This window comes from Paramisgurnus dabryanus, chromosome 20 (assembly GCF_030506205.2).
Source record: "Paramisgurnus dabryanus chromosome 20, PD_genome_1.1, whole genome shotgun sequence".
Classification (NCBI taxonomy): Eukaryota; Metazoa; Chordata; class Actinopteri; order Cypriniformes; family Cobitidae; genus Paramisgurnus; species Paramisgurnus dabryanus.
This window is the reverse complement of record NC_133356.1, coordinates 2,220,482-2,234,391: the sequence shown is the minus strand read 5'-3', so window position 1 is coordinate 2,234,391 and position 13,910 is coordinate 2,220,482. Positions and strand designations below refer to the sequence as shown.

The window sequence follows — 13,910 nt, the reverse complement described above, 5'->3', positions numbered from 1 at the left end:
TCCACCTCACTCTCAGCTGTTTCTCATTTATCTCATTAAGATGCAAAGATGTGCACTAAATTTATTGTGCTGTGTTGTCTGACAGAGGCGTGTAGGTGCACTCGTGTGTTGGCGGCTCTCTGATGTGTCTGTTTTACTTTCTGTGAAGTGTAGATGGATGATTTGTATCACAGTTCTGCCAGAGATCTGCAGTCTGTTGTGACAAGGCATCAGGCAACAGAACATTTTTTGACATGACAAGTTTTTATAAACTACAAACACTGTTTGTAGGGGACATTTAATTAGCGATAACATGCATTATTCATGATTTAATGGCTCATGGACGCTATTTTATCCATGCAGAAGAGCATTAGCAGTGAGTAAGCGATCTTATTATTGAAACTTTACAAGACTAATGACTGGTGCTGGGCTTTTATTTGCATGGGCAAGAAACAAAGTGAGCCAGACAGAGATAAATGCAGAGCATGCTTATGTCAGCAACTAAATCCTCATTACTCCTGGAAAAATACTAAAGCGAAAGTTATTAGATGATGCTCATATTGGAGTAAAAATATTGAATAAAGTAAAATGATTTGCTTTGATACGCACAACCGAAGTCAAATTCCCACAGTATTTACATTAATGCATTTGGCATAAATATCCAAAAGTGCATTACAAGATATATATCAGTATGTGTGCTTGCTGGGTTCGAACCCATGACCTTTTGCATTGCTAATGGAGTGCTCTGCTTTTATATACTGCAGTCTTATTGGTTGTACAGCACTGTTGTTTTATTATGTGCTTTATAAATATCCTGAAACATACCTCATAGCCTGGAATTCCATCTTTTCCCGGCCTTCCCTGTAGAGGAGACAGAACATTCCCATCAATCATTGCAATAAGAGTAGATTTGCTTCATCTACAATCTACATATTTAATTAGATGTCCCAATGAGAACAAATGTTTAATGCTATTAGAAAACCGCGTTTCTTGCTGTTTTACATTGTAAAAAGATAAGTATTCAAGATAAGTGCGTCTGTCTTGTTAACATTAATTCAGTACTTAAATGGCCTTAAAACAAGACATTTATTAAGAAACATAATAATGTGAGATCTCTTTTAAAATAATCTAACAAAATACAGTGGTGTTTATATTAAAACAAGCAATGATTGAAATGATTATTTCAGACAGATATTATATAGTTAATATAATTTTTACTCAACACAAAACTAACTCTGATTACCTTTGTAATACATCTTGGTTTTATTGTGCATGGTTAATAAAAAAACCTGTCTTTTTTAAACTCTTAATAAAATGACAAGATTCATTTTAGTCACGATTTTGTTAGCCAGAACAAATAACCAAACATTAAAATAAGAAAAATGTAGAAGCAAAAGGATAAGACCTATTTTCAAAGTACAAATCAAGATAAGTTTATTTTATATCTTATCCACACTGGCAAATAGATTTTTGTTGTTTCAAGCATATATAAATAAACTTTAGTGAGTTTTATCCTTCACATATAATTGAAATTTTTTTGGCCTGACGTTATTGTCATAGATTTAACGTTCACTGGGAATTTATTGGATATCATGCAAAAATCCTCCCCTACATTTTTTTATGTTTATTACTGTTTTATTTAAGAAATTTAGAAAAGTAGAAATTTGTTATGAAAATTACAAAAATGTGAATGAATGAGTGCATGACATGTCAAAAGATTAATCACATACAAAATAAAATTTAGTGTTTGCATAGTATATTTGTGTGTGTATTGTGTGTAATTATGATGTATATATAAATACACACATACACTCACCTAAAGGATTATTAGGAACACCATACTAATACTGTGTTTGACCCCCTTTCGCCTTCAGAACTGCCTTAATTCTCCGTGGCATTGATTCAACAAGGTGCTGAAAGCATTCTTTAGAAATGTTGGCCCATATTGATAGGATAGCATCTTGCAGTTGATGGAGATTTGTGGGATGCACATCCAGGGCACGAAGCCCCCATTCCACCCAACCCAGTCTCACCCCATTTCGTCAATATTTGACGACACTTGACCATTCGTCATATGTTGACGCGAAGGGTATACCTTTCGCGTCATTTTTTGACGAACTGGGGACTTCAATACTATTACGTCCGTTGCATTCTCTTTCCTATTTTCTTACCATTTTCGCGTCGGTTTAGGGTTAGATTTACATAATGACATCCCTACCCAAACCTAACTCTAACCCCAACGCCAGGTGACAACTGTTTCATTTCGCGTACACTGTTTAATTTTGCGTAATCTAACCCTAAACCGACGCGAAAATGGTAAGAAAATAGGAAAGAGAATGCAACGGACGTAATAGTATTGAAGTCCCCAGTTCGTCAAAAAATGACGCGAAAGGTATACCCTTCGCGTCAACATATGACGAATGGTCAACTGTCGTCAAATATTGACGACATGGGGTGAGACTGTGTTATTCCACCACATCCCAAATATGTGACCCGTCACGGAAACCAGGGACACAAGTCGGCAGCACAAGTTTAGAGAAAATCAGAATCAAAGTTTTTTTTTTTTATTTGTGATTTTCGTTTTATTGCAGAATCTGTTAGTTGAGATCACGAAGAATCCTCTCCATGTTTGAGATAGCAGTTAATGTATATTTAAAAGCGTACATTTTGTGGTTAAAATAGGCTTGTTTTTCCGGAGATTCTAGCGTGCAGCGGGGGGCGTCATTGTCTGTGTGTATATTTACATACTGTATAAGCTTGTGTTTTTGCCTCCGGCCCCACAGGTAACAGCGTGACTACTGAATAAGGATAGTTCGCCCAAAACTGAAAATAATGTAATTAATGACTTACCCGTATGTCGTTCTAAACTCGGAAGACCTCCGTTCATCTTCGGAACACAGTTTAAGATGTTTTAACTTTAGATTTAGTCCGAGAGCTTTCTGTTTCCTCCATTGAAAATCTATGTACGGTTTCCATGTCCAGAAAGTTAATAAAAACATAATCAAAGTAGTCCATGTGACATCAGTGGGTCAGTAAGATTGTGTTGATGCATCGAAGATACAGTTTGGTCCAAAAATAGCAGAATTACGACTTTATTCAGCATTGTCTTCTCTTCCGGCTCGAGCGTGAAGTCACGTGACTTGTAGTGACGCGCTGCCCTGTTCCTCAGACATGTTTGCTTAGTTTTATTTTATTTTTTTTCAAACTTATAGCCTGCGTCTCCCCAGACTGTAAATGAAGCTCGGGCGCACAAAACAAAAGAAAGATAAAAGAAGCTGGGGCGGAACAAATAACAGTCAGCCGCATCGTACGTCAGCCGCGTCACTGACTTTATGGGGCGCCGCAGTCGGATGACGTCAAAGTACCGCGAGAGCTCTTCAAGAAATCTTACGGAGTAGTTTAATTTCGACTCGCTCTCGCGGTACTTTGACGTCTTGCAGCGCAGCATGAAGTCAAACTCATAAGTTAAACAGAGACCCTATTTTAAATACAAAATTTGAAGGCGGGTTCATGTGTTTAACGGAACGCAAATACCAGAGTGTAATCTGATATACCCTTACATGTTACGATGTAAATAGTCCTTAAATTGTATATTATATTGTATTACCAGAAGTTCATGCGAAATCTGATGTAAACAATAGACTATCTATCTATATTTCACGGATTATACGCATTTGTGGACAAAAATCATTGGATGATTCACACATCTGAAACAGACTGGATTCGACTTGTGATCCCCACAAAGGTAAAAGATCCGACTTGTGTCCCTACTTTCCGTGACTGGTCACATATGCTCTATTGGGTTGAGATCTGGTGACTGTGGGAGCCATTTTAGTACAATGAACTCATTGTCATGTTCAAGAAACCAATTTGAAATGATTCAAGCTTTGTGACATGGTGCATTATCCTGCTGGAAGTAGCCATCAGAGGATGGGTACATAGTGGTCATAAAGGGATGGACATGGTCAGAAACAATGCTCAGGTAGGCCGTGGCATTTAAACGATGCCCAATTGGCACTAAGGGGCCTAAAGTGTGCCAAGAAAACATCCCCCACACCATTACACCTCCACCACCATTCTGCGCAGTGATAACAAGGCATGATGGATCCATGTTCTCATTTTGTTTATTCCAAATTCTGACTCTACCATCTGAATGTCTCAACAGAAATCGAGATTCATCAGATCAGGCAACATTTTTCCAGTCTTCAACTGTCCAATTTTGGTAACCTTGTGCAAATTGTAGCCTCTTTTTCCTATTTGTAGTGGTACCCGGTGGGATCTTCTGCTGTTGTAGCCCATCCGCCTCAAGGTTGTGCGTGTTGTGGCTTCACAAATGCTTTGCTGAATACCTCGGTTGTAACGCATAGTTATTTCAGTCAAAGTTGCTCTTCTATCAGCTTGAATCAGTCGGCCCATTCTCCTCTGACCTCTAGCATCAACAAGGCATTTTCACCCACAGGACTGCCACATACTGGATGTGTTCCCTTTCCACACCATTCTTTTTGAACCATTTGACAGCCCTGATTTTAACATGACTTCTAAACTCATCTAGTTAACATCTGTTGTTAGTTAAATGCACATTATTTATATTAAAGTTAAGTAAAAACATGCAGGACAACTAGTAAAAAAGGTGAAAAGTCAGCAGAAAACCTCTGGGTAGTTCTGTGCATTCAACAAACATGCTAAACGCAAAACCGCTGCGCGAATAACCAAATAATAACAGTAGGCTATACGAGAACTTTACAACCACTGTACATCTGCAGTGAGACAGCCAACTAAACTTCATTTCATAACACAGCATAAATCCCCACTGCATTAAGAAGAATATGTGAGATTGCTTTGTGTTGAAAGTGCCATCAGTGGGATTTGCGGTTTAAATGTGTTATACCCCTATATCATATGGTATTAAGGTAATGAAGCGATGAGATTTAAAGTAATTCATTCAATCCGATAATACCGCTGTGGTGCCCATCCATGATGTCGGCACGCCAGGATCCTACATTAGCTACAGCTCGGCTCTGAATCAAACAACAGGTACCCAGAGGTGGAAAGAGTACTGAAAATTTGTACTCAAGTACAAGTACAAGTAGTTGCTAAAAAAATACTCAATTACAAGTAAAAGTACTGGTGTTAAAAATGTACTTAAGTAAAAGTACAAAGTACCCCTCTTAAAAACTACTCAAGTACAAATTACTTTTTAGCCGGTGATATTTATTGAATAAACATTAAATCCATTGAATGAAATCAGAGATATGAATGGATTAAAAACAGGCAATTTGTGTTTTATACGAATAAACACATAGTACAGGAATTTTGTCTGTTTAAAGAATGTTAAATGATTTTAACAGCAGCTATATTATTTCATATTGTTTCTTCATATAATTTTTATCAAGTTATAAAAATGGTCTAATGTTATTATTATTAATGAATTATGATACAACATAAATAAGCTTGTTGGGTTATTTTATTTAAAAACAGATTTTTTTACATTAACTCATTCCCCGCCAGCCATTTTTCGAAAAGTTGCCTGCCAGCATTTTTTATGATTTTCATAAAAGTTTTACAAAATGCCTTCCAGGAAATTTTTCAAATGAAAGAACAGACCCTCTACTTTCAAACAAACAATAAAAAAAGTGAAAAACCGTTCCATCCTATTTTTTTCCCTGCTTATAAACTCTTAAATATTGGTGTTTTTCTTTACAAATACACATTTTTTTTTAGCAAAAAGCTGAAACAATTGCATTTTTGTGAAGGAATTTAGTTAGAGATCAGATTCAGAACGAATATCAAACATAAAATTAGTAAATAACGTTTTGGCTTCAGTTTATCCATAAATTGGTTAAGTCCGCTATCTAGTGGACAATCGCGGTATTGCACATTAACATAAATTCTTCAGAAACACGTTTTATGCAAATGTTTTTTTTTCTTAATTGACAAGATAACTCGTCAATGGCGGGGAAAAGAGTTAAAAATATTATTGGACAAGAAAGCTTTCCAAAAGTACACTACTAATATTTCAAAAGTTATCAGCATTTATGATTTAGCACTGACATATGTGTAATTTAGACAGGCTGTCAGTGCAGTTACACTGCTACGCCAGTGGGACGCGGCAACAGACTAATTTGATAAAAGAGTCCTTATTAGACTGTTTATTATTATAAGCTTAAAACACTGATTCAATATGAATAATACAATGTTGACAATGACATGAAATTTAACTTTGAGCGCCATTTTACAATGTTAAATCTTTTTTTAACGGTCTACGTGCTCGTCACCTAGGTAACTGAAGCTCATGTTTTAGGTATGTGACAAAAAATATAAATACATATATAATTATAACCATATGATAGATAATAAAAAGAACTTTAACATGGTTTTTAAATTATTAAAATCGGATAATTATTAAGAAAGTTATGGAATTTTTTAACTCGAAAATTAGGGGGCATTTTTGTACCCAATTAAAACTATAAAACTATGAAACACTTCCGCTTGACCAAACACTTTAAAATATCATAACTTTCTCATTTCTTGGTCTATTTGCATAATTCAAACACCACATTGTATGTAATTAAAAGCCCAAGATTAAGATGACATCTTTTTAAAAGATATATATATAAATGTTATTATTTTTGATTAACCACTAATTAATGAAACCGAGAGCATCAATCCACGCATATCTTTCCATATGAAATCAAAGCCCTCTCAAATAAAAGCTGTATTTTTATATATTAAAGAAACATTTCATTGTTTCTTTAATATTTCTTAATTGACTAATAATGCTGGCGAGCAATTTAAATGGTCAGATATTATTAATACATTAATTGATGATTATGTTATTTATCATTAATAATAATTCAATAAATGCATGCATGTATTTATTTATATGTTTGACAAAATTATGCCAATAATGTAATCTAGAGAGTCTAATCCTTCGTTCTGTATGATTACTTTAAAAAAATAATGCACGGATTGATGAAAACGGAGAAGTTTTGGAAGCCAATATGATTGAATGGGCGATTCTGCTTTTGACAACAACGTCACTTGCGGACCTTAAAAAAGCACATGCGAATGTTACAATCAATCCCAAACTTCACCTAATTCAAGTTAAATGTATATTCTATCAAAAGTATTTGGTTTGAAACAAAAAAATACTCGCCTTCATAGAGGATTTCAATGCCAAACACGAGAGAAATTTTGCTTCGCTTATAACTTTCTTCTTACGACAGCAATCTTGGAAATTCGAACGTGAGAATCAACGTGAGGAAGTAATTTATGTCACTAGTATATGGGCTTTAGAGGTATTCACAAAGCAAAGATATGACAGATTTCCTAAGTCAACAACGCGTCTGGCGCTGAATACCTGCTGGGAACACAGCCGTGGGAACAAAGCTCTCGTGCGTATTACGTCATTTTGTCACATACCTACATGTTTCAAGTGATGTTTTCAGGCAAATTATCGTGAGGTCTACCCAACATTAAAAACGAAAACGATCAAATAAATATGGTTATAAGTCTTCTTACCATAATGTGCTTTTTGAGATTAGAGGCTGAAGTATTTTGTAAGCCGAAATCACTGCAGATGGCAAACAAAGTTTGCATTACATTTACACGCTGTCTCCTTTCCTTCCTCTGTTTGAACAACTCCCAGGTGCGGCCATGGGCACTCATCATCCGGTATTTCTTCTGAATTTTTAATTAATTCAGCGTCCATAACGCCAAAGTTCTTTGACATTAAAACACTAAATACAACGTCACAGTGAACGACGCGCGAGGATCGATTGAATAGCTCTCCAGAGACCGGGCTCTTTTTCCGGTTCAAATACAAGGGTTTTTATTGGCCCGCCCACGATCAATTATTTCTATTGGATATCCAAATGCTGTCAAAGATTTGAATATTATTTTGATTCAAATTCTACAAGTACTTAGTAACGAATGCGATTTTCAAAGTAGCGAAGTAGGCCTACATTACTTACCTTAATTTGTACTTAAGTACAAGGGAAATTACAGACTTAAAAATGTACTCATAAAAGTACAAGTACACGAAAAAACTACTTAATTACAGTAACGTGAGTAGTTGTAATTCGTTACTTCCACCTCTGCAGGTACCTGAGCAAAACTCAAGAACTGATGAAGAAGAAATACTGACCCAATCTTTGTGTTGTTACTCTTGAATCCACAGAGAGTCAAATTGAGAATCAATCAGCAAATGAATCAGTTAATTAAATCAGGCCTGCAATTCAAGGCTTCATCAAGCTGTTAGAAGATCTAATGTTAAATTCCAGACAGCTGATACATAAGATATACACAGACAGGTGTACACTAGCATACAATTCACTCTAAGAAATAAAGCTACATAAGCTGTAGAGATGTAATGATTACCGGTTTAATGTTTATAGGACAAGTTCGGTATTTTACACTTAAAGCCCTGTTTTCAGATTGTTTATGATGAAATAGAACGGTTTTGACTGAAATTTCGACATATGCGGCTGCCCCGAGAATTTTCGTGTGTTTGTGTTTCACCTCCCACCTCTACAATGGGTTTATAGGTGCACAGGAACAATCCTTCCTAAAATGCATTAAACTTTCGTTTACAAAGACGTGAAACTCACCGAGTGGTCAGGGGTGTTCACTGATATGCTCACACAAAAATCGCTGCAAAAGATGCTTTCCAACAGGTGTTTTAGCATTCGTTGTTAACTTGTGGACCTATTTTTCCAAACGCCTCACACCCGACAATTTTTCCGCTGAGAGCTTGAATAATAAACACTCCAGCCCAGGTGGTGGCGCTAATCCGCCATTGCCAATTGCAAGAATAGAAACAAAGTTCCCGGTGCGGAGTAATACCGTACCTCACAGCACATCTAATACAAGTCAATGGAGTTGGCAAAACTCCGATAAAACCTGTTGGAATGCATCTTTTTTATGCCACATAAGTGCACATATTTAAAATCAATTTTAAATGTGATTTGCATCAGTAGGCCTGCTTTTATAACATTTCTAGAAATTGTTCACAAAACCATGAAAATATTGATAACCGTGGTGATTTTGGTCGCTATAACTGTGATGTAACAGTTCATACCGTTTCATCTCTAATAAGTTGTACATACAAATCAAAAATGCAAAAGTTCAAATGTGTGCATAAATACGAAAACGTACACAATTATTAGTGAATGAGACCCATTGTTTCCACTTTAGATTGCAGGTAGTGTAGGTTATGAGGTGTTGTGCAGGTGTAGTTTATGCGTGGATAGCTTACAGGAGCTCCAGGTGGACCCTCTGGTCCAGGGAAGCCAGTCTCTCCCACAGGTCCTCGCTCTCCCTGTGTGAAGGAGGATAATAGGACATCATCATTGTCTCTGTGCCAAAAACCTGCTGCATGATTGACAGCTGCTAACAAGCAACAAAGCAAATCTCACCGGGTCTCCAGGGACGCCTGTATCACCGCGCAGGCCGGGCCTTCCCTACACACCACAGGAAACAGTTTCACAAGAGTAAGTGTTATTTCCCAAAACAGGCACCCATCTGAATCACACATGATTAACCTCTTGAAAAGCACCCCACTATAACCCAAACCAAGACCTACTTTCACTAAAAGGGATGTTTTTACTTAACCATTTAGATTATACACATAACTGTTGTATCATAGCTATACACATAACATAGTACACACAACTATGGTATGCTATGAGCTTCATTTTCCAGGTTTCAAAATTATTTTAAGTCAAAAATGTATTTAAAAGTTAGAGAGGCTGAAGTACATAAGAATAAAAAAAGTTTACTAAAAAAATAATGATAAATATGTGTGTGAAGATAGACCTTTAAAAAAATGTATAGTAATGTTAATATTATTAATGTTTGTAGACAGTAGGCTATATAGATATTGTTAGCAGAATTAGTGCGCGTTGAGAGGTTAACTAGTAGGGGCGAAAGTTAAATTTTTCAGAAAAACAACACATTATAGACAGAGATATAATTTTGCTGTTGTCAAAACTCTCAAGTGTGGTCTATAAATACCAGGTGGGATTTTGAACAAATGTAAAATGACTTTATTATTATTTCACTTTGAACATAAGTAGCACATTGTTACTCTTGACCCTGTCAGCTAGGACGAAAGTAACACTACCAAACAAGATAGATTTTTGAGTTAACACTTGTTTTTAGTAAATATACATGATTATGACCAAAAGCAACCCGACAGTAGAAACTTGAATTGTTGAGAGTTAAAAAAAATTCAACAGTATGAACACTAATTATGAAAATTAAATGAAATCAAATTAGAATAATGTAAATGTTCAACATAATGCAACAGTATTAGCAGCGAGTAACAACTGTTACTTTCATCCCAACAGGAACTCCTGACATTTAAAAACTCAATTTACTTTTATTTTGAAAAACTCAGAGAAGTCAAACTTCAGGATGTGTTACAGCACTAAATAACCTGTAGATTGATCAGTACTGTAACACATGAAATAAGAAACACAACGCATTATAAGAAAAAATGGCCGCATTAGGAATTCACTTATCATGGTTAAAAACAGCTTTCTGGACCTACACATGCAAAACGGTTACAAAATAACATGATGTTTGTCAGCTCTGTTAAGGGTTCATGCTTAAGATGCTGTCACAGTTTGAATGTAGTGCAAATGTAGTCAGAGCTCTGAGAAAATCACTTTGTTACTTTCGTCCCGGTTCTCCCCTACTTTAACTTTTACTTTATTGTGCACATCATGCAACTCTAAAAATAAATAGTGACTTAAATTAAATTAACTATACAGACAGGAAGCATTTTTTCCAGCCATAATCATACAAAATGTATGTAGGTCATCAATATACTATATTGTAATACAGGTAAAGTCAAAATTATTTTATAAAATCAAACAAATGTCTTAGCATTTTCAAGGATAAGACAATCCTTTCCCACTGAAACCACAAATAAAAAAACACTTTTGAAAGCCTCCGTGTTTTGTTTCTGAGGAACAAAGAAAGTCATCAGAGGTTTATACTGTATGACATGAGAATACCAACGTTTCATTTTGTCACATAATCAAAAGTGTTAATCAACAGTAGGGTGACCATACGTGCCATTCTTCCAGGACACATCCTGGCCAGGATTTCGGTGCGTCTTCCGGAAGTTGTACTTGTTGACCGCATACGCCATTTAGTTAAAAACATAAAGACATACAATCGTACTTTCATTCTTAGCTTCAAATGTAACGGTTGCTTTTCTGTAATAATAATAATAATCCTCTATGTCGTATGCGGTCAACAAATACGACTTTTGGAAGACGAACCCGAAATCCTGGCCAGGACGCGTCTGGGAAGAATGGCACGTACAGTCAGGCTTTTTAACTCAAAACTTTCAGTAATGTTTTACTATAGCTACTAACTAAATTGGCACATGTCTCTTCAAAAGGGGGAAAATAATGTTGACCACCTTTATTTCAATATATTTGATTTTGGTAATATATATGAACCTGCTCTAACATGTACACATTTTATGTGGTAGGGATTTTATGTAAATTTGTATGATGTGAATTAAACAAAAACCTACAACAATCCAAACAAAAACCACCATGAATGAAACTTCACCCTAAACCCTAATGTCACTGGGGCAAAAGCAGATTGTACAGTAATAAAACTTATAAATAAGGTCATACAAATTTGCCACATCATAAAACAGATATGTGCTGAATACAACCACAAGATTGCTTTTGATACATGTTTACATTGTTAACTTTATGAGCTAATAAATGTGTTTCTTAACAGTATATAAACTTAGCAAGTGTAAAACAGATTAACTTACAGGAGGACCAAGAACCCCAGGAGGACCAGGTAAGCCAGGATCACCCTTAACACACACGTAAGACAAGAACATGTAAATTCACAAAAACAATAATCATCATTTCAGGTCTCTAAACCCAATACACAAGATAAGCCACAACCAAAAGTACCAAGAGTATCTGTATCTAAACTCATTCTTCAATATGTTCTCTGCTGGCTTTAAGAACTAATGAGCAGCTTTTAGGTTTTGGGGCACAGCACGAAAATAAACAGCTTGAGATCAGGCATCCTTGTGGCTGTTGTGAAATCAGCGAGTGCACGAAACGGTGCAACTACATCTTGACAAGTCCTCTCAGGGAAGAGTGGGCGATTTTGACGCCGCTCCAAAAAGGAAGCCGCTCTTGCATGGATACGAAAGTGAGTCTCCACGCACCAGCGCTCGGATTCGTTCAGGATGGGAGGTCGGGGTTCTGCATGGTTTTGTGGGCAAGATTTAATAAAGCCTATTATTTCTTTCCTCTCACATTCATGCTCGTATACTGGAAGTGGTTTGGTGGGACTGTGACTAAGCACTGCAGAAGTGACTTTTGAATACTAATAAGCACTTCATGGACAGGATATAACACCAGAAACTCAGAAAAAAAAAATGATACAAACCTGTTACTGATATTTGGGACATGTTCACAGGTTTGTGTTAACAATTAAAATAAGCTATGACTTATGCCATATCAATTCATGTTAATGTTCAATTAGTTAGTAACAGTTTACAATAAGATTGCATTTGTTAACCTCTGTAAATACATTAGCTAATATAAAATAACAATGAGCGATGTCGTTTTCCAGCAAGGAAGATAAAGCAGGAAACATAAGCACCATTGCTAATAATACTACTATGGAAGTCAATGATGCTTAAATTTTTTTGTTAGAAATTAATATAGGTTTGAAACAACATGAGGATGTGTAAATGATGACAGAAGTTTCATTTTTGGGTGAACTACCCCTTTAATTATAGTCTTTGTGCCAATGCCAATCATGTTAGTTCATGGTGCATTAACTAATGTTATACAACTTTTAATTTTATATAGTATTAGTAAATGCTGAAATTAACATGAACTAAGATATTGCTTTTGGTTATTTTATGCTAGCTAATTATACCCATAGATATGTATAAAGGCTAGATGGCTCAAGGTGGAGTCAGCTGTGTCGTCACTTGGCGGCCATCTTAGGTCAGTGCTGCCATAGTGCTGCTCCCTGCTGCTGTGGACGGAAGGTGAGTGACATACGCCAACTAAAATGCTCGTAACTTGCTGAATTCTTGACGTATACCTAGTACTTTACCTGTCTAGTCTGCTTAATATACTATTTTCTTAATAAACTCCGTGGCTATAATTTTTCACAAGTATGCAGTTAAATAGCCGCATCCCTGATGTTTATGACACACCAAGCCATTTGAAAATCGGTTGAAAATTGAGCAAAATATAGTTATTTCAGCACTACATGCACAATAGACTTTAATGTTATAACTGGACGAGCGGTCCTGTCCTAAGATGGCCGCCGTGTGACATCGTCGGGTCCCATTGGCTCTCAGCGCCGGTAAGCCATCTAGCCTTTATACATATGATTATACCCATCAACCCTCCCGTTTAAATAATTTCCCATATTTTCCCCGTATTTTCAATCTTTCTATAAAAAATCCCACTGGCCGTTTTTGATGTTTGCTACATTCACCTTCGGTAAAGCAGGTGGCAGCATATCTGTAACTTATCACTCAAATAACACAAGCATATAAACAAGAAGAAAAAGAAAAGCTTTCTGAGGGAGGGTGGAGGATAATCGCCGTGCACAAAACTACAACTATCACGTGCACGTCCGCCCACTCCTTACATACACAAACTCGCACACTTGGATGTGCGGGCTGATGCGTGCGACGGGGGGTGCATTTATTATAACTTTAAAAACTTGGGAAACACTGCTGTTTGTGCTTAACTGCTTAAGGAATGCAACGTCTGCAACCTATGTGTGTAACAAGTCCCTTACAGATGCAAAAGAGCCATTCAAAAAAATGATACAAGGTATACCCGTCCATTCCGTTGCATAGTAGTTTTCCAATAGTTATTTTCCAATCCCAATGTCTCACTAAAGAAAACCTT

General features: G+C 36.2%; 1 protein-coding gene across 1 annotated transcript in view; it reads right to left on the bottom strand.

Moving 5' to 3' along the window:
* Window positions 1-13,910, bottom strand: part of LOC135786557 (uncharacterized) — a 218,573-nt gene that overhangs the window by 21,702 nt on the left and 182,961 nt on the right. Inside the window, exons 42-45 of the mRNA XM_065296017.2 lie at window positions 11,783-11,827; window positions 9,396-9,440; window positions 9,236-9,298; window positions 805-840 (exon numbers count right to left, since the gene is read on the bottom strand). Coding sequence (XP_065152089.1) covers window positions 805-840; window positions 9,236-9,298; window positions 9,396-9,440; window positions 11,783-11,827 — 189 coding nt within the window. The remainder of the gene's footprint in view (window positions 1-804; window positions 841-9,235; window positions 9,299-9,395; window positions 9,441-11,782; window positions 11,828-13,910) is intronic.